Source organism: Corvus kubaryi, unplaced genomic scaffold, assembly GCF_017639235.1.
Source record: "Corvus kubaryi isolate FWS band 111438036 unplaced genomic scaffold, C.kubaryi_AGA036_p1.0 37284, whole genome shotgun sequence".
Classification (NCBI taxonomy): Eukaryota; Metazoa; Chordata; class Aves; order Passeriformes; family Corvidae; genus Corvus; species Corvus kubaryi.
The window spans coordinates 4,337,990-4,359,362 of record NW_024581088.1 but is presented as its reverse complement, the minus strand read 5'-3'; the positions used below and the strand labels follow the sequence as shown (position 1 = coordinate 4,359,362).

At 46.5% G+C, this 21,373-nt stretch overlaps 1 protein-coding gene across 7 annotated transcripts in view; it reads right to left on the bottom strand.

The window, feature by feature from the left end:
- COL26A1 (collagen type XXVI alpha 1 chain) overlaps positions 1 to 21,373 on the bottom strand; it is a 168,473-nt gene that overhangs the window by 30,567 nt on the left and 116,533 nt on the right. For all 7 annotated transcript variants that reach the window (XM_042025972.1, XM_042025978.1, XM_042025973.1 and 4 more), the window contains one exon: positions 9,813 to 9,874. In XM_042025972.1, the coding sequence (XP_041881906.1) occupies positions 9,813 to 9,874 (62 nt within the window). The remainder of the gene's footprint in view (positions 1 to 9,812; positions 9,875 to 21,373) is intronic.

Here is a 21,373-nt window from a genome sequence, read left to right as displayed (position 1 = left end):
CTGAGGTGAAGGGCTGTACCTGCAGGCCCAGGGTAGCAAACTGACAACAAGTACCGGTTGTTAAAGCACAAATACCGACCAAATTAAAGATGATGGAGAAGATGGAGCTTTTAAAGGGTTCAAATGCTTTAACTTTGAAGCAAATTTAAAAAAAAAAAAAAAAGCATGCTATTTCCTCAAAGAGCTCTGCTGAGAAGCAACAGGATATTATCAAAACTCACAGCAGTTTCTAGGCCTTGCAAACACACAACCTTCAAATAAACCCACATCCCAACAGGCATCCCTGGGGTGTTTGGGCCATTTACAACCTTCACTCCTTGGCAAAGTGACCCCACTATCCCCACATGATTCAGGCTGTTCATCAGGCTGTGCTCCCTGACCACTGGTGGCCTCCATGAAACTGGGGTTGGTCTCTAACATGGCTACATGGGAACATTTTCCTAGGCACGCAACACTGAGGTTTGTTACAGCATCATCTTTTCCTGCTTGAAAACCACCTAAGCAATACTGATTTAGGGATAAGGGAAATAAAAGGGAACGTGGCTCAAACTTTCCACTAAATCCCTAGAAGTTTCAGCTTTTACACACTGTGTTGTCTTTACATAATGAAGTCACACTGCAATTATAAATGAGAGTGACTTGGCTCTGCTTGTTTGTTTTTAACTTGCAATTATTACAAGGTTTATCACTTCTTTATTGCAAGGCCTGGTGAGAGCCAGTACTGCAGCAGCGCCAGAAATGATGAACTTCCTGCAGAATGTACTGGCCTGATGGGGGTGAATCAGAAACTAATTAAACTGGGAGCTGGGTTAAGTGCAAGGGAACTGAACCTTACTCTTGCAAACAAGCAAAATTCTTCCTTTATTGCAAGGATCTTTATTCACACATTCACAGTTCTGCTTTCTGAGTACAGCAAAAAGGAGTAAGGTCACAATGCTTTCCTTCACCAGGTTTGCCTGATGCCAGGCAGGAAGGAATCAGTTCCATCTGCCTTTTGCACTCTGTGCTCCTACCCAATGATTTATTTGTCAGACTTTCCAGGAAATGTGTTATCAGTTCAACAAACACTTAAGCATGTGCCTTACCATAATTGTGCTTAACTCCCATTGCCATGGGACTTGAGTGTGAGCTGAAGACCTTTTCTGAATCACTTTATATTATTTATTATATCATCCTTTTACTTCCCTAGCAAACACCTGGACGCTGCCAAAATGTGCTTGGGCAGAGAGGCAGAACTAACCCTGGAGGTGGCAAATTAGAGGGGCTGCAGCCAGGGCAGGGGTGGGATGCTCCAGCTGCAAGGAAGGGGCACACAGGGGCTGTCTTGGACAGTGTTTTGCAGAGCTGTGGGAACAGGGATATTAAATCACTGCAGCCATGGTCAGGGCCCTGCAAACCACAGGGGCCCGTGGCCCTCGCGGGCGGCGCGAGCACGGCTCTGCTGAAGGTCGCATCTGGAGTGGAACAGCTCCAAATCATTTTTATGGGTGATAATAAAAATGTGTTACCACATAATCAACACAAAACAGTGGCAACGGTATCCTTTTCATTAAAACAACATGTTTTAAATGAGCACTCAGCTGATAAATGCTGTAAAAGCTGTAAAGGCATGCACAGGATAATCCAGTATGCGCTGTTATAAATTGACTATATATACTTTGCAGTCATTAAGGCTCAAAACCATAGTAACAAGTTTATTTTCCCTGGGCATGAAATGATAGAGGTCAGGAAGTCTCCAGACTTGAAATTGCTGAGAAATTCTAGTTTTTATGATTAGGACTGAAGAAATGCCCAAAAGAAATAAAGCAGAAAGAAGAGAGCTCTCACATCCGTGAGATCCACAGAGCCAAACTAAAGAAGGAGAAGCACAAGGGATTTAGTCACATTCAAAAATCTCAAACTACACATGGCTCTTTCAACAAGGAGTGTCCTCTCACAGCTCACACAGCACAGAGCACAAACGGGCTCTTTACACATTATTGCAATAGCACTGGAGCCATTCATCCATTTTCTGTCACGTTCTGTTTTTCTTAAGGCTGCCATTGCTGTAGTCAGGGGACTCAAGGAGAATTCCCACTTTCATCAAACAAAAAAAAGAAAGTTTTGAGCCCTTTGAGTAAACTGCTGGAAAATGATACCACAGAGGCTCACAGCCAGAAAGAAAATTAGCAAAATGTGCAGTGTATTAAAATCTCAAGACTAAAATCTTGGTATTTTCTAGTCAATTCTAGTCTACCTCAATAAGGTTGAGGTAGAGAGAGGGATAACACCAAGGGAAGAATGTGTGGTTTTCACTGGGAATCTTCATTGCAAGCAGTGGCCACCAGTGTTGCTGTTACCACTTCCAACACAAAAGTTCTGCCTCCATGAGAAGTGGAGGCAGCAAACATCCTCATGCCACCAGATAAATGAAATATGCCCTGCCGCCGTGGGTGATGTCACTCGCCAGCCAACCAGGGAAGGCAGAGAGGAGGACAATGGTTGCTGCTTGTGGTGCCAGGACAGCAGATCCCTGCAGGACACAAAACCCCCTTTCCTCCCCACCTTGCACTGTGCAGTCCGAGTTGAAGGATGGCCTCAACTCAGGAAAACACTCAAACTTTTGTCTTTCTGCATGAATGGAAGGAAAAACTCAAATCAGCCTAAATGGCCGTGCTGAACTGGAGCCTCTAGCAAGAGAGGTTCCAGCAGCACGAGGGTTTGTCTCTGGCTCCAGACCCCAGGGCTCAGATGCAGCTGAGCTGGGTCAGGAGGCTGGAAAGGACTGAAACGGAGCCACATCTGCTGCCAGCACTGTGCGGGAGCCGGGCCGGCCGCAGGAGCCGTGTGAACGCTCAGGAACCAGGGGATGACCCTGCCCTGGCCCAGGCTCCAGGGCCAGCACCAGAGGCTGCTGCCTGCAGGACTCACCCCAGGGCTCCCAGACCCGCCAGGCTCCCAGGGCAGGGTTTGGCTCCTGCTCCACTGCCGGGGCTCGAAGCCTGGCTGTGGATCCAGCTCCGCTCCCAGCCCTCCGCGGGGACACGAGCGTTGTGTGCCTGGAGCTCAGTCCCAGCTTACTCAACCCACCTCCTCCTTTTGCCAGCATAAACTTTCTCCACTTCAGACAAATACCACATTTCTTGCGTCAGATCAAAAGCTCAGGCCAGGGACAATGGAAATGGGAGGACGGTTTTCATCTTCTTGAGATGTTCAGTGTCAGAGGACTTTTTTTTGGCTTGTAGTGGCTTTCCAGAACCCTATTTTTGTTGTTCCCACTCATCAAAAAAAGATTTCACAAGGGCGGCCTCCTCCCATCATCTGTCCTCTGCTCACATTCCTGATGTCCTGTAACTAGGTAGGTGTTAGAAACAAGGGAAGAACAGCCAGGCTTCCAAAGATGTAAAAGTTGATATGACAGGGCTCAGAATGCTTTTTCTTTGGATAAAAATCCAGATGGATATTATTAATTAATAAACAGGGGATATTTGGTCTCTTGAAGCATTGGTGGAATCAACTCCCTTCCATCCCTCTCTGAAGAGGAGGAAAAGAAACTGCATGAATCCAGCTCATCAGCTAAAAATTCCAGTGTAAAGTAAGATTCCCTTGATCTTGTAGAGACACAAGCTGATTAATAATGGTAATTGCATAACTTGTTGGACATATCTTTCTTCATAGCAAATCATTTGGCAATATAAGAGTTTTTTAATCATTCATCAAGACAGATCTAAAGAGGGAGTTTTACCAAATGTGATGGGGAATGGTCTCTCTCTCACAGCAGTGTGGGACCTGTGAACACAAGGCTCCAGCACAGACACAAGTGCTTGGTTTCAAAAGCCAAATGACATCCAGTAAGTGTCCACCAAAATCTGAGGAGCTGGGTGCCCAGAGAGAACGTGGGTGACTTCATCCTTAAAACATCTTAGAGGCTTTGGCTAAAGGGACAAGATAATTAATGCATGGAGGAGTTTTTGTTGCATTGATAGATTATGGGGGGAGCACTAGCTGATGTCATTGTAGTGACCCAGTGCAGAGCAAAAGGTGAGGTTTATGTCATCAGATGATGCATGGAAGGGCAAAATATGGACCAAAGGCTTCTATCAGGTAGCCCAGTTCTTGTTCTTTCTACAAAGAGTGCTACAAGATTTCCAAAAAAAGGATGGAAAATGCAACAGTTTCCTCAGCAGGTACCTTCTGGAGGGGAATTGGGGCAGAGAAGATGCAAAAGCACAGGCTGCCCTCCCAGTTCAGATGAAACACAGGCACTGTTCAAGAGCTCCTCAGGTCAGACCCTTGAGGCTTTGCTTGAGAGAACAGCTCAAGGGAAGGATTGGCTGTGGTCCCAGGAGGCACACGGGGAGCTCCTCTGAATGTCCTCCCCAGTGGGATTTACTCTGCTGCTGAGGCCCCCAGCCTGCCACAGCTGGCACCCCAAGGAGCCAGATGTGGAAAGGATCCAGCAATCCTTCAATGCCCTGTACACAAAGCACACAGAGGAGCTCAGAAATCAGTTCCTTTAAAACACCTGATAAAAATACATGGGAGCTATAACCTTCCACCCTCAAAATCACATCATTCTTCTGCCCCAGGTATTGTTGAGACCTCCTGGGGATGTAGGAGTGCCAGGGATGTGAAACCAGACCAGCTTCAGGTGAACTCAGCCTTGACCAAGTGCCCCCTGTGCCCAGCAATGGCTTTGGGATCAGCTCTGCTTCCCCCAGCTGAGGAGCCCTCAGCTCAGGGATTCATCTCAAACAAGCTCAGATGCCTCATGTATTCCTCTCCTCCATGGAGCTCTGAAGTCTGCAAGGAGAGAGCAGCATGAGGGAAAAGATAAGGAGACTGGGCCTTTCCTGGCTCACCTTGGCACAGATTGAAAGAAAAAGGACCCAAAGTAATTTTTACCTTACAGTGCTGCTTTACTTATGAAGCTGCACTAGAACTTCTGATTAGAATCAAGTGGAAGTTTGAATGTTTGGACTCAGAATTACAAAAGGATCTGAGCACATCCCTTGGGCTCCTCACACACCTCCCTTGACAAAACCTACTGTTTGTCCACAAATGTATTTCTCTGAAAAAATTAAAGCTTGTAAACGATGTTCCCAGCTATTAAACACACCAAAAAGTATCTCCTAATGCAGACGTAGGATTTGCTTGGCAAACTTAAGCAGCATGTCAGGAAAAGAGAATTTTGCAAAGTTATTTTATGAAAATATTAAATCCATTTGACTAAAAATGCCAAACTTGTAACAAAAAAACTCTGTGGGAGGGAACAGTGGACAAGGAGGCCTTTGCAGCCTTTTTGTTGTTCTGGCAAACGATTTACAGCATTGGCCAAACACAAGGAACAGTCTTAGGGGACAGACTGCTCCTTCAATCCAACAGTGATAAGAAATAAGGTCCAAAAATTACTAGCCTTGAGAAGGAAAGGATTTTTTCTGTCATTCTGAAAGACAGCAGGATGCCCAAATGAGAGAAGGGTCAGTACCCAAACTGCCTCATCATCAGGATTATTGCAGATCAGCAAAAAACCCAAGAGATAGATGCAAAGTAACAGAAGATTCAGTTTGGCCACCCAGTTTTGATTCATAGTTCCTTCTTGTAAGAATCAGTTAGGAAGTTGCATTTTATTCTTAGAAATATTTGAGTCATTAACTGACCTACAGAAACTCAGCGTTAAATTGGAAATTTCACAGGGATTGATTCCAGGTTGTTACTGCTACCAGAAACCAGCCACTTATTATACAGCTACCTGTGAAACAGCCCAAATCCTCCTTAAATTCAATGTACTGCTGGAGCTGGAGAAACACATTCTGCACAGAGCCATTAGGAAACCTTAGGGATTAATAAGGAAGACACCTTCCTGTTCAGAAAGGAAAGGAAATAACTGCTCGTGGCTATCACACACAGAACATGGAAAATCCATGGAAGTCCTTGAAGCATCAAGCAACTGCTCACTTCCACCCTGCAGAACCAGCAGCAGCCTCACAGCCAAGCAATTCTGGTTCCCCTGCCAATCTCTCAGCCATGTCACAGCACCGTGAAACATTTGCTATCTTCCAAATATTTCTCCCCTACAGCAGGGAATTGTTTTATTGTCTATCAGAGAAAGGAAAGACAAACCCTATAAAACATCCCAGACAGCTGCCAGTATTTCATGCAACTGCCTGGGAGAAGAGGGAGATACAGAAACATTTCATACAATGATCACATTAAAACTCCAAGTAATGATGCTTTACCATCCAAAGACGTGGGTGGTGAAGGTGCTGTTGCTAATCTGTCCTAAATAAATGGGCTGATTTCAGAAAAATAGCAATGAATTGATCAAATTCTGTGCACGGTACAAAGATTTTCTTTAAAACCTTTCAGAATCTTCTGTGTGGGGAATCACATTACAGGCACTGTTTTCATGCAAAAACTATGCATGTCATTTATCAATCACACAATGAATCAATCAGACACTGGATATGTAATGCTATCTCCAGGCATTAAAGCTGGAAGTGAAATGCCACGAGCTTCGCAAGAGCGGTGTCAGGAGATAAGGCTGGGTTTTATCAGCTCAGATCAGGCGCTGCACTCCAGCTCCAACCCAAACCTGGGATTAATATTATGCTGCCCACAGCTCTGTGGTGGGGCTTACTCAGAGAAACTGGGTGAACAAAGTGAGTAGAAATTTGTGTGCAGCTGCCTGCAGCCCTGCCTGTCCTGCCTGCCCTGCCAGCCCTGCATCCCTGCCAGCCCTTCGTGCCACTCCGGAGGTTTGTCTGGGCTCAGTCCTGTGACACAGGAGGGCAGCACCAGGCTCAGGAAATTCAGGAAGGGCTGAACACACCTCCCACTAAGAGGCTGTGCTGGCTTAAGTGAAACCTTTGCTATGAAATAAAAGCAGGGTTTGTTCTGCTGTCCCACCAACGAGGCTCCCGTGGGGTCAGGGGGTGTTGTGGGGATGTAAACTAAGATGTCATAGGAAAGAAATAAGGGTTGATATGTTGGAGCTTGGGGAGGGGGTAGTTTTCTTCCAGTCCCCACAATTTATTGTTCTGGACCCCAAGATGGTCACCATCCTCCCTGACACAGATCCTGTGCTCTGTAGATTTCAAGCTCAGCACTATCAATCAAGCTTTCAGATCTCTGGCACTCAGTGGGTCTGGTATCGAGCACATGGGAAAAGGAAACTCCATCCTGGGGAGATAGTGTGGTAGCTGGAAACAGGAGGTGGAACCTGAATGAGGCTGGAATCAGGACAGAACCTGATTCCATCTTCTTTCACCTTCCTCCCTGCAGAACACCTCCTACAGGCACAAGGACAACCTAGAGCAGCCCTGAGGAAGGTGTGAGGCACGTCAAGAGTTGGTTCTGCTGCAGTTGAGCCACGGCTCAGCCTCTCTCCTCCCCCCCAGGGGCAATAAAAGCTCTGGTCCCTAATGAGTCATTTTTCATTCCATTTGCTCTGTGTTTATTCTCGCCTCTCACCTTCTGATCCAACTCTCATATTACCAAAATCAGAGGGTTGCTTTTATTACCTCATTTGGGCACTGATCTTACAATTTGGATGAACCAGCTCACCCTTGTAATAAGAAAGATGAGACCATTGCTGGTTATATCCCCATTTTTAGGGAGGCTGCTGTAAAAGCTGAAGAGGGTGGGGAAAGAGGAAACCATAGGCTGGTCTTGCCCATTGCTATCCCCAGAGTTCAGCTTGGTCATTCTGGGCTGAAATTCAAAAGAGCAAAAGCAGCAAAGCACCTCAACTTCATCTCTCTCCAGAGGGAGCAGGACTGTGGCAGGAAAATCCAGCTCTGCTTATGGGGAGGATGAAATTCCACATCTGCCTTTGCAGAGCAAACCTGCAAAATTCCAGGGGGAAACAGCCTGTGGCACTGGCAGAGATGTGTGTGCCCATCCCATCCCATCCCATCCCATCCCATCCCATCCCATCCCTTCCTCAAAACAGCTTCAGGTTGTTGTGGAGAAATGAGACATTACAAGAAGACAGTTTGGAGAGCTGAGCGACGACTTCACATCCAGATCATCCAGCAAAACAGGGATCTTTCTCCAAAACCCAGAGCAGGAATGCAGACAACACCAAACAAACACAAGCACCTTTTAAAGGATGCTAGCAATTGTTGAATAGTAACAACTGAGTTCATTAGATTGCTACATAGATCAAACTGAACTTAAATTAACCTTGAAAAAAAAGGGGAATCAGCATATTTCTCTTGCGTACAGCACCAGCAGTCGTGTACTATTGCTTCACTCTCTGTTTCATTGCTACAGTCCATTTTTGCAAAGCATCCACAGCTTTTCAAACAAAGTGGAAGCCAAAAGATTAATAAGGACCTTGCTGGGCCATGCTGCAGAAGGTCTCCTTGCAGAGACATGGGCTTTAGTACTTCAAAAATGAAGGCAATAACTCATTTTCCTCTGTAAAAGCAAACCCCTTTGATGAGCCTTGCTCCCAGCTTGGATCTGTGTGGGAGCAGAGGGAAGTCAGAAGGAAAACCATCACAGCAACGACACACACTGCCCAACTGCAGCACTAAATCAGACACGACACACTCTGCCTGACTTCCCAAGGGGATTTGGGCAGGTAGAACCTCCTTCCCCCTCCCCAAAGTCCTGCCAGGCCCCAGCTGAGGTTGCCACCAGCCTTTACATGTTACCCACACAAGAGCCAAGCAGCACAAACCAGCAGAGTGTGGAGTGATGTCAGGACAGTCTCTGGTTGTCCTATTCCAGTGAGCCAGACAGAGAAAATCCTGGAAAGCGAAGAAAGGTACAGCTGGCCACAGCCAGAGAGGGAAGGGCTGATTCACGTCTCTCTGAGGCCAGCCCCGTGTCTCACTTGGATTCAGGACTGCACACACAGGGCTCACTCACCAGCCCCTCTCTCCTGCCCTGCCAGAGGACACCCACCTGCCAGCTCCTGCTGCTCAGACAAACAATCCAGCTCCCTTTCGTCCTTTGCACCACACCAGTTTTTTCCACTCGAACAATTCTGTTCCCCAGAATTTCATTCCCCCCACCCCTTCATTTTCCTGTAGTGAAATATAACCGGGAAGGCTTTGAGGAGGCTCCAGACTTCATTTCAGCACAAACAATTCCCAAATTACCATAATATCATGTACTGGCCTCAAAAACACCACACAACCATCACCTCCCTCCACAAAGGTTTCTCCCTAAATTCTTTTATGTCATTGATAAGCATCAGTTAATGAATAATAACAGCAGTAAATGCCTTAAAGGGACCAAAGCATGATAAGTAACAGCCAGGAGTGGGCTGTCACAGGAGGACCACAGATCAAAGGGGAATGCTGACTCAGCTGCTTTGTTGCTAGACTGGAACAATTTATCTGAATCCCAGTAGGTAGAAATTAAAACGATTTGTAGGAAAAAAAACCTTCCACAATGTGAAGGTCTCCCCCTAATATTTGTCTCCGCTAAAGTATGCATGAGAGCCTCCCATCCTTCAGAAAAGGGATAAAAAAGCAGGGCTGGATTGCACTTGAAGAAACACAGCAGGGCAGAGGGAGGGGGGCAGGTGTGACAGGCAAACAGTGACAAATAAGCATGATGGCAACACGTGGCATGTTATTTCTGAGGTCTGGGCATTATTTTGGAGGAGCTGGGCTGAGGCAGGGATGCAGCCACATGGGAAGGAGAAGGGAAGGAGCAGGGCTAGAGGCAAGAAGTGTCTCATTTTCTGGAGCAGAGCCACTGCCATGGAGAGAGGAACAGGCACCTGATCTCTCCAGGCCTGCCAACTCAACATGTTTGTCACCAGAAACCCTTGGAAATTTTTGTCAAACAGGAGAATAAAGGCAGGTCCTTACCTTGGCCTCCAGCGTGTTCAGCCTCTCGGTCATATCCGCAAGCCTCGTGCAGTTCATGCATTCTAGAGAGAACAAAACATGGTGATGTCAAACTGCCAGGAACTGTGCATGTTCATCCACGGCTTCAGCCTGGTCCCTTTGATCCAAAGCACATGGAAAAGTGAGTCGAGATCAGTTATGGGGGAAAATAAATATTCAAATCCACTGCACAGGTCACCAGCCACAGCCACGTTACCTGAACCTTGTTTGGGGATGCTTAGAGGGGCAGAGTGTGAAATTAAGCTCCCAATATGTAGAAGGCAGATGAAATAAAAATCGGTTTTAAGACTTTTCATGGTGCCAACAAGCACGAGCTGCTGTCATAGGCAGAGACACTTGTCCTGCCACTGGTGCAAGCTGGTGTGGCACATGCTCCCACCTCACAGGACACCAGGCTGCACAACCACCACTCCATTTAACACTCTCTCCTCTACTATTTTCCTGCTAAAATACCAAGAAAAGCAATGAATACACAACATGCCCATCTCTGTGGTGTCCTGCTCCATCCCTGGGCTCCCAGGCCCCGTTACCCCTCCCAGACAAATGAGACAAAGCACCCATCTCAGTGACAGCCAGGAAATCCAAGGCAGATCCAAGGGCTGATGCAGCCCAGAGCTGCAGCATGAAGTGGTTTCCATCTCACTGTGCTGCAGAGGAGCAGCAGACAGTGAGCAACCACCAAAGGAGTCCTGACAGGGAGCCTCAGCGAGAACAAACATCGCCAGAATGAGCTCTGAGTGCAGGTTAAAGTGATTGCTCCATCCAAATGACATTCCTTATCTAAACAGAAGGCCTGCTGCTTTGCCTCTGGTTTCATCTCAGCAATTTCAAAGTGAGTGAAGGAGGATAAAGCCCTGAACAGAGATTTAATCAACAGGGCACTTTCCCAGTGCTTTGTAGCAGAGTGGAACTGCCCATTCCCAGCTCTCAGAGAAGCTTTCCAGATTGGACCACTCACCTCTCATGACTTCTGAAACCAGCAGCTCTCAAAAAGGGAAAATGATTTGCAGCATGAAGCATTTCAGAGGATAAACCATCCATATTCAGGTGATGAATCACATCTCGTGGCCCATAGAGGAGAAATACATCTGTGTGTGTGTTTCATGCTCCTTAAGGGCCAGAGCCAGTTTTCATTGACTGGCCATAGAAGTATTTAATTCTGGTGTTTCCACAGGGCTGGGAATGTTGACCTGTAGTTCTCGAGCCCCTAACAGACCATTCAGGTGCAGCTGAGGCTGAGGCTGCAACGATGCAGGGGATGCTGAGGAAACCCAAAGCCTCCTTATGGAGAGGGATGAGTGAACATGGATTTCAGCCTGAGTAAACAACACCCCAACACCTGGGCTCAGCTGTGCCCCCTAACAAGCTTTGTCCCCTGTTGCACAAGGAACCCAAGGGACCTCTCCAGTCTCCAGCCCCAGGCAACTTGCTGGCTTTCTGGAGCACATAGCATGCCCTGATGGCTCTCAGCCACATAAAGATTTGAGTGCATGTCCTGGAAGAACAGGAAGCTGGGCTGTTCCACCCTCGTGATTTACTGGCTAAAAGGATTGTTTGAGTGCTAACAGCAACCTACTGCATCCACTTTCCAAAGGAATTCTCACATTGGCCCTCTATGAGGAGCTGTGCAGCTTCCCAAAGGAGCCAGACATAGATCTTCCACCTTGTAAGACATAACATTTTGCAGACAAAGCATCTGATGATTCAGGAACACTCAGATGGAGGGATTTCCTCACAGGTCAGTACTGACATGGACTTTCTTTTACCCAACAGAAAATAACGTTTGTTTATTTTTATTCTCTGCAATAGATCTTGGGCAATATTTTTTGGCTTGAATTGACCCATGAACATGCAAGTGCCATAAGTGCACTGTGCCACGGGGAAGGAAATGGCTGAGGCTTGTTTGGTCTGGATCTGCTTGTGGTGTGTAAAACAGGGAATTGGTTTCTGTGTGTAACTGGCTTCAGGCTTTTGATCTTGCTCATCCCCACAGAAAGATAAGACTGAATAAATCCAGTGCTCCCAGGAGCCAAAAGACGTATCAGATGTGTTACAGAGCAAACAAAATACAGAGTCCGACTCTCCCTTCTGCTGGCTTGCACGTATTAGTAACTCCCACAGGTTTAGACAGACTGTCTTGAACTGTCTGAAAACCATCTCTGTTCATCTGACATGGACTGACCATTTAAGGTCCCTCTGGACAGCTCAGCTCATAAAAAGAGGGACAGCACTAGTCCAGCAGCTCTCTCTGCTCTTGAAGAGTGTCTCAAAGAGCCTTCTCAGGTGCATTTGCAACAGAAAAGGTTTGATTTAAATGGACAAAGTGACACAAGAGGAGAGAAACCAGCAGTGTCACTGCATGTGAGATTTGTACTAATATGATTTTCATGTCAGTGATGTTGAAACGCGCAGAAAACACAGCCTGGGTCAGAAGCAGAACTACTTAAGTTCAAGCTGGATTTGATCTCTGAGCCCTTCTGTTGTGAAATGCCTGGAAACCCAGATCCACACCCAAGGTACTTAGACTGGGCCCAAAAGACATTTAAAGTGGATATCCTGATGCAGAAAATCTTACTAAGGCAAGAGTCCTGCCAACGAATCTGTGTGACATTTATTTATCTGACCAACAGGCAGACAAGGCTTTCAAAGGCAGAGATGAGTGCTCAGGGCTGCAGAGTCAGACACTCCATTCAAAGCTCCCTCACTGCACACCAGGAACTGTTCAAGGTCTGGGGTCCACATCTGTCCTTGCAGAAAGCCTGAGAATGGTGGTGACAAATCAAGCTAATAAGTATCTTCCCTAACTATGATGCACTGAAGTATTTAGTGTCTAATCTCGATGGCTCGTGCTTCCAAGGCCTGGGACTGTGCAGCTGAATTTTCTGATCAGGGTGAAAGCAATCTGTGTTATTAAAAAGAGCTTGAGAATCTCACATCATTATTTCTCATGGAACAAGTATAACACTGGGGCAAATGCACACACTCTCTGACCTGGGACGGCAGAGCAGACGCTTTCCATATCTGCAGAAATCCATCACTTGTTGCTACACAGGACCACAGTTTATTTCCCTTCTATTCCTAGTTGGCAGGTTTGTATTTTTCCAGCTAAACTCTGAGAAAGGAGTTGTGATTTCACTCTATCCCAACCTCAAAACACATGGTAGGATTTGTTTTAGAAATATTCCAGCAGGGAGGATAAATAATTGAGATAATGAGCATGAGACAGTACCAGCATATGCAGTGACACCCAGTCTGTCTCCATGATGCCTCACTGTTACTGTCCCAGCACATCTCTCCCTTCCCATTCCTCCTCTCAACTGGAATGTAACTGGAGGGATGGAAAATTCTAATGCAGAGGAGATGTGGAAGACTTCACATACTGGAAATAACAAGCCAGGTACCCTGTAGCAGCTGTGAGCCCCTCAACCCTGACACAAAGGTTGCTGCATTCAACCCATCTTTGATTAAAGACTGAGCCCCCAGTGCTGCAGCTTTGCCAACAAGCATCAGATCTGTGCCTGAGCTTCCAGTCTGGATACACCCCTGTGAGTGATCTAAAGCAGGGAATGATGACTTCAGGTACCTTGTTAACCTGGCACTCCTGCATTGTTAACCTGGCCCTCCTGCTTTGCATCATTTCATTATTGAATAGTTGCACACTTCAGCTTCCCAAGCCTGAAAGTCCCACAAGTCTTCAAACTCCTCACTCAAATCATGACAAGAAAGGTGTGATAACAGCCTGATACCCACAGGGCTCTAATGATTTCAGCACAGCTATCACAGTGGCACTGAGGGCAGTAAAAGAAGAACCAATCCAAATTTCACCATGGGGCCGCAGGTCAGTTTTGTGTGAAATGGCAAGGAAACCTCTTGGCGCCTCTGCCCCATTTCTCAGCTCTGACAGCCCATGCTCATTTGTATACCCAGAGTCTCTGCAGAATATTAAAAGAGCTTTTGGTTTCCCTACAGCCAGATGCTCAGTAGATATAAATTGCACAGCTCAACTGAAGTCAAGGGATCAAGGCTCTGTCTCTTTTTCCTGATGGGTTGCTCCAAAATTTGTGTTTCAGAGGGGAGGTGGAGGAGGTGGTTTATAGCATATGAAAGGGGAGAGAATTCTGGAATTACAAAGCCTTTGTTTAAACAAATAAAGCCTTTGCAGCCAGTTTTTTTTCAAGACCATATTTTGCTATTACAAGAAACTTCAACCTTGCAATGCAATGGGGCATAGCATGCAGGCAGGCTTGAGGACACGAGAATCACATCTGCAGCTCATGCTTCAACCTGCTCAGACTCCAAACAACACATTTCCCTCCTCCCAGGTTCACTTTCCTTTCACCCATTGTTAGCTTAATGTAAAGGACCTGTAAAGGATCCAAGGTTAAAGGATGAAAAAGGACCAAATGTAACATATATGCAGAGAAACAACTGAAATACTTGACTTTTGTGACACAACTTGCCTGGCAGCTCTTCCCTCTCCATCTCATCTATTCCACCACTTCCATTGTATGGCCATGCATGAAGAGAAGCAGGGTTATCCCCAGGGCAGGGGAGCAAACCAGAGCTGCCAACAGCCCATGCTGGAGCACTGGGAAGGCAACAGCAGCTCCATGAAGCTCAACGCAGCAGCTCTGGTAGTGCAGCAACTGCACCACCAGCACTGCTCAGAGCAGCTCCTGCACCACCACAGACACAGCTCGAGCTGCACTGCCCTGACAAATCAGTGACACACAGCTCGACAAGGTTCAGTTGGAAGAACATTTTGTCTGTCAAAGTAAGCAGGAAACCGGCTTTTCTCAGCAGACACTTTCCTCCAGGACAAGTTCAGAGCAGTCTCTGAGAAAATCTGGAAGAAGTCAGCTAAATTCACTCAGTCAACCATGTTTCTTTGCAAAGAGAAAAGGATGAAGCTCAAAATTCCCAAAAGGGCAATAGGAAGCACCATTAACTCAGTAAGCACCCAGGATCTCATGCACCAGAGATGTTTTATTTGACACTCTTGAGAGAAACCACGAGGCCACTGACCCCTCCATCCCCATACTGCCACACACACACACACTTTAGCCAGAAAAAGAGCAGTGACACTTTCTGACACTGGCACAGAAGGAATTTCAAGTCAAATTCCACAGCAGAAATATGAACACAGATCTCCTGTGCCTACCTAGGTGGCCCTCAGTGGGGGACAGCTAGCTCAGGTTTGCATCTCCACCTCTCTTTAATTTGTCTGATTTGACCCTTCCAGCCTTTTTACATGGTTACTGAGTTTCCTTAAGTAGTTTATGTTCTGGCCCTTTGCAAAAGCTTTCGCCAGTGCTTGTGAAGGATAGCAGGCCCAAGCCATAAATCACAGCCAACCTGGGATCTGTTTTTTCAACACATTTCCTCTAATGAGAGTCAGATGTTGGCTAGATAGGCTTTATTAATTGTGCTTGTTTAGAACGGGCCGTGTGTGCAGCTCTGCACTGGGCTCTGAGCACATGAAAGGCTGAGGGCTGACAGCGGGCAGGGAGGGGATGAACGCCTCTGTCACCCGGCAGCCTCCGGTCTGAGGAGCAAAGGCTCAGGAATCAAAGGTCTGGAGAGCTGTGGGAGGGAAGGGCTCTGACCCTGGCCACAGCTCCAGGCCCAGTAAAGCTGGAGCAGGAGCTGCTTCTGCAAGGGGAAGCTCTCTGAGTTTTGTTTAGCATAGGATCATTAAGACTCCACTGCTCTGTTTACTGCCCTGATATTTACTTGCTGTGTGCATTGTAAACCACAGAATCACAGAATATCCTGAGCTGGAAGGGACTCAAAATCATCCACTTCAACCCCTGGCCCTGCACAGACACCCCAACAACCCCACCCTGGGCATCCCTGGCAGCACTGTCCCAACGCTCCTGGAGCTCTGGCAGCCTCGGGGCCAGGACCATTCCCTGGGGAGCCTGGGCAGTGCCCAGCACCCTCTGGGGGAAGAAACTTTCCCTGATATCCCTGACACAGCTCCAGGCCATTCCCTCAGATCCTGTCACTGATCACCACAGAGGAGAGAGCAGTGGCTGCCCCTCCTCTTCCCCTTTTGGCAAAGACAGTGGCAAGGGAAGGTCCCCAGCTGGCCAGGGGCTGTCAGGGGCCTGGTGCTGGGACACAAAGGCCAAGTCACCCAACCTGGAGAGGAACTGTGCATTCAGTGCCTCCTCTTCCCAACATTTCACATGTCCAGCTGCACAGAATGTGCGTTCTGGCTGACCTGCAAACACTGTATGCTCCAACCTGGCCACAGCCTCACCTTACACCTGTATTTACACACCACACGCCCTTCTGTTCACTCAAGAGTTGGACTCGATGATCCTTCAGGGTCCCTTCCGACTCAGACCATTCTGTGATCAGGTTCAAGACCAGCACTGGTACAGCCCCACAACATCTCATTCAGCCTGGTCATCAGCACAATTAAAACACCTCACACATCAGGAACTGGGAGCTCAGAGAAACTTAAAGATGGTCTCTTTGACCCAAAGTGGGTTTGCTCTTTCCCACAGTTTTCACATGAGGACTTTGCAGGCTGGAACGTTTTATCTTCACCTGGAAATTGTGAGTTATTAGGTTGCCTATCAATATGAAACAGAACACCTCCAGAATATTTTTGCCTTTTTACCTTCATTCCAGATAATTCACCATCTCTGCTACGAGACCCCAATCACTGCCAAAATTCCCCCATTTGTAATGTCTCTCATATCTCTATTATAACAACCCTTACCCTTAACTTTACTGGCTATTTCTAAAAAGCAGCTCAGATTTCCTTTCTTATGAGAACTGCTATCTGATCCTTTTCCGCTTGTAAAGTGTTCATACTTCATTTTTGTGTCTACTTTCTTCTTTTTCTTCTTAAAGAGGAAAAGGCTTTTTTTTTTTTTCATGAACAAATAAGGAATGTTTTTTCATTATCATGATATTCAGTGATTTTGAAATGTCTGTAAGAAAAACCTCAGCAAAACTGAGTGAAAAGAAAGTTTACCACAAACTGCAAGTTACTCCTAGTTGTTGGAGTAACAACTACTATTCAAGAAGCTACACAAAATTTTGTATATTGTTTCAAGTGAGAAACAAAACAGGTGTAATCTTTAAAATTTTTGCAATATTATCTCTAGAGGTTTCTTTCTTAAATGATTTTTCATACCTTCTGAGTGAAATGTTTCAGCCCTAAGTTTTGAATAGCATTTATTTTAAATCTCACTTAAATGAAAAATAAATGAAGAAATTAAGTAGTTTAAAGTGAAAGTAAATGGTTTGGTTTGGGTCACAGGAAACAATTCTGCTTGACCCAAACCCATATTTTAGTTATTACACTGTGTCAAAACCTTAAAATTTTCCATTTCAGATTCTCCTGAATCATTTTTCTTTCCAATTTTTTGATTTTGCAAATGAAGCCAGAAAGCCTCGATTATTCACCCAGGTCTATTCTTAAACAGCTCACATCACTCACGTTTTATTTAAAATTTCACACATGCACACTGCCACCCACTCACTAATTTCATCTGTAACTGCTCTCAGCCTGGGGAGTTGTGCTCTTCCACAAGAGATCCATCCTGCTCCATCAGCACGTGGAATTAGACCAGGATCATTTACTCACAGGCAACCATCAGCTGTGAGATCTGTGTTCAGACCATCTCTATCTGCCAGAGGAAGCTTAAGCAGGGAATGGCTGGGTTTTGATGCAACATGTTTGGCTAGAAATGCAGCATCTTTATTGTTACAAGCACCAAGGACATTTCACTAACACAGCCTGACTGGAGTCACCCCAAAACCAAAGATTTTACCTGTCCAGCATGAGTTTGCTAAGGCCTTGCTGACTGGAGCTGCTGATCCTGGAGCTCCAAGTGATGCTGGTGGCACTGGGGCTGCTCAGTAATTTTGATATTGCACCAAACAACCCTCCCCTGGTTCACAGCTGTAGCAGGGCATGGCAGCAAAGCAGACAAAGCAAATAAAAAGACAGAAAACAAAAAACACACAGGTGGGATGAACAATATGTACCTACAAACCTCTCACAGCAAGACAGGGCTAATCTAAACTAGATCAAAGGTCCCCAGATTAAAAGAGGGATTCCACACGCTTTCCAGCCAAGGAAGCTGGGGGCACGATGTCCACAGGGCCTGGGGCTCCTTTCCAGGGGAAAACACTCCTCCTACAGCTGGTCCAGTCCTCACTATGCCAAAATCTCATGCCTGACACCACCATTGTTGAACTTGACTCATTTCTCCCTCAATCCCTGATCTATGACATGGAGAGAGACTTCATGGGACCTGACCCCAGTGAAGGACACACGGAAACTCCACTGCACTCAAAACTTCATCTCACATTGAGATGGCTTCACATCCCTTACAAACCAGACTGCTTGTCCCTGCTGGGAGAAGCAATCAGGGGGAAAATGCAGTCAAAATATGGTGCAGTGTAACATGAAATAAGGAAGCAGACAGGACAAAAGGAAACATTTGAATCAGGCTCATGGTGAAGTCTGCAGGGACTCCCACAATATTGGTTCTGCACCTGTATAACACAGGTCAGGGAATCTCTCACAGCCTCGAGCCAAACAACGTGTGCTGAGCTGGGGTTTGTGTTTCATAAAGACACTCCAGAGCCAGACAACCAAGGTTTCATTAGTGAACTGCATCCAAAGTTAACCACTGTATAGGAAATATGCATCTTGTTTCCAATTGGGATTTCTGACCTCAAATTCTACCCCCGCTTTGAGTTTTATTACTTGGGCCTGCAAAGCTGCAGGGCAGCTCTAGGGTTGGACACCTCCTCTCTGCACAAAGTCCCTGGCACCCACAAACGTGTGGCATTCAAGATGCTCAGTCAAGCTCTAGTTGTTCCTCATCCAGAACATTTAGCACTGGCTTCCTTTAGCCAAGACAAAAAATCAGCTGAAAGACCAATAAGGAAAACAACTTCTTAAGCCACTGAAAAGGATGGTCCAGATTCAGAAGAATTTGGCTCCCTGGGCATCAAAATACTATGTTTGCACATTCTTTTACAGCAAATGCACAATGATGATGATGATGATTGTTATTATTACTATTGCCAGGGGCACTTTTGCAAAGGTTTGATTTCCCATGTCAGCATTTCAGCTTCAGGTTCACCCCACTGTGGTTTGTCCATTCTCCCCCACTCCCTCCCTCCCTGGGGTCTGAACGGCCCCCACAGCCCTCATCCAACACCCCTGTCCTGCACAAGGCCAGTGACCACCACTGAGCACTCGGGAGCTGGGCTGAAACGGTTCAGTGCAGGACATCCTTCAAGGACCATCACTCTGCCTGATGCTGCTCATTACCCCTTGCTGGCCTTTATCTAAATCCCCCGAGCTCTGCAGTGGTCCTTAAAGATCTGAGCAGCAGGAAAAGGATTCCTTCCCACATTTCTCTGCAGCCGTGATTTTGTTCTCCAGGACACCCAGGGACACTGGCGTTTCAGGGGACCCAGCAAATCCCTCACATCCTCTGGTCTCCATAATGTGAAGAACAAGGTAACACTTGCATCCCATTAGTGGTGAGCACAGAGCTGTGCAAAAGACTTTTTGTTTGGGTTTGTTTTCTGTTGTTTCCTTGTTAACTTCTGGGTGAAGAAAAATTAGTAAAGGAAATAGCTGCTTGGGCTCAGCCAGGCACATTTCAGTTTCAGCTTCAGATTTTTAACTTTTGAAAAGAAGCTACACCTCCAACTCATTTTAGACTGAAAAATCAAAGGATATTCATAATCAAAATGTTTTCCAGGATTCCTGCTCTCTGTTGCTTGAACCCCAAACTCACTGAACACTTCCCAAACCTAGGAATCCATCCACTTTCTGATGGGACCAAGCCCTTAATTTTGCCTATTTGCACTTTATCTGACCTGTGACATGGACCCAACAACAATCAGCACAGAGTGTCCCCTAAGAGGCCTCACACTGGTAGCAGTTTGAGGAGCTTCATTTTGAAGTTCCAGCTGATTCCACCTTGAAACTCTCCTAAAAAATGCCTGAAATGGCAAGTTTAGACCCGTGAATGAAGGCCCAGCATCTGGGGAGATTTCTCCTGGAACATGGCAAGCATTGGGTAAGGCTGGGTGTCAGCCAATCTTCTCTCCCACGCCTGTCACCCCACGCACTCAGCCTCAATATTATGTTACCCTTACAGCTGTGGAGGTTTTGACAATGAATTTTGACCCTCCCTCTGAGCACTGATGAGGAACGGGGAGAAGAGCCAGCGAGGCCAAAATGGACAAACCCAGAATGGTGCAATTTGCCTGCAATACACCAAGAAGGAACTGGATACCTCCAGAGTCACTTCCATCCCCTCCAACCCCACACCATCAACAGTCACTTCTGAGCAGCAGGCAACAACACACTGGCAAATAAGCTCCAAGCAGGGCTTTAAAATGACACAGCTTGTGCTTTAGAGGCTGATGCACTGTCACTAGTGCCTGCTGCCACATGATGCCGCTGGCAACAGGGGTGATTTTGGCACTTTAGAACAAGCCCAGGGCCAGATTGCAAGGGGAAGCAACAACCAGAATTTTCCTGCAGTCAGAGAGCTCCTAGGTTTCCTACCTACTGAGACTTTAGCCCCAACAGCACAATACGGAAATGCAAGGGCACTTAATCAGATCAAAGCTCTTAACTGTTTAAGTTCATCTTTCTCTGTGAAATGTGTCTGCAAGACACTCTCAGGCACTTCACCAGAGTTAATTACCTGAATCCAAACCATCACAGCCCACAAATCCTTTAAACTTTGAGAATTGACTTAATGCTGAACAGCTGCCAGGCACTCACTCGCCCGCAGCCATGGGAACAGCTTTTCTTATCAATAAATGGGGATTCCTGTGTGTGCAACACCCAGGAACAGCACTGGAAATGTCTCTGCTTGGAGATTAGAAAATGCCAGCAAAAACGTGCTAAGTGCAGCTGGAGGCCAAGCAAGATGCACATTCCCACTAACCCATGGCCCAGTCCCTGTCCAGAGGCGTGGAATGACAATGTGGGGGGTGCTGGGAAAACAGCAGTGTTTGCTGTAAATTGCTGTGCTTCCAAAGGCAAGGCACTGCAGCTCTCCTCAACAGGGAAGCACTGGGCTACCTCCAAGAACCACTGGTAAATGAGGACTTTAATGGTGACAATTGCATCAGTACAAAAGCAATCTCCTATTTTAGTCCAATTAGTGCTGTGCTAAATCATCAGCCCAAGCCTTGCCTTTTGCAGTGGAAGGAGACACATCTGTGAGGCTCCTCTGCTGCATGTGGTTTGTATTATCCTCTAGCACAATATGCATAAACTAATGCTGTTCTACACTTACACAGCACCTCATCTGGAAATCTGAAAGCGATTTATGAATGGTGGGCATCTGTGACATTTTACAGATAGAAATCGAGGCACAGAGGGATTCAGTAATTAGCCCCAGACTTGCACAATGAGTCAGCTGCAGAGCAGAGCCCATTATTTGTTCTGTAGTAGCATCTAGTGTCCAAACACAGAGGAAGACGAGTCTTTCTCCCCAAAAAGCGTACAAGCA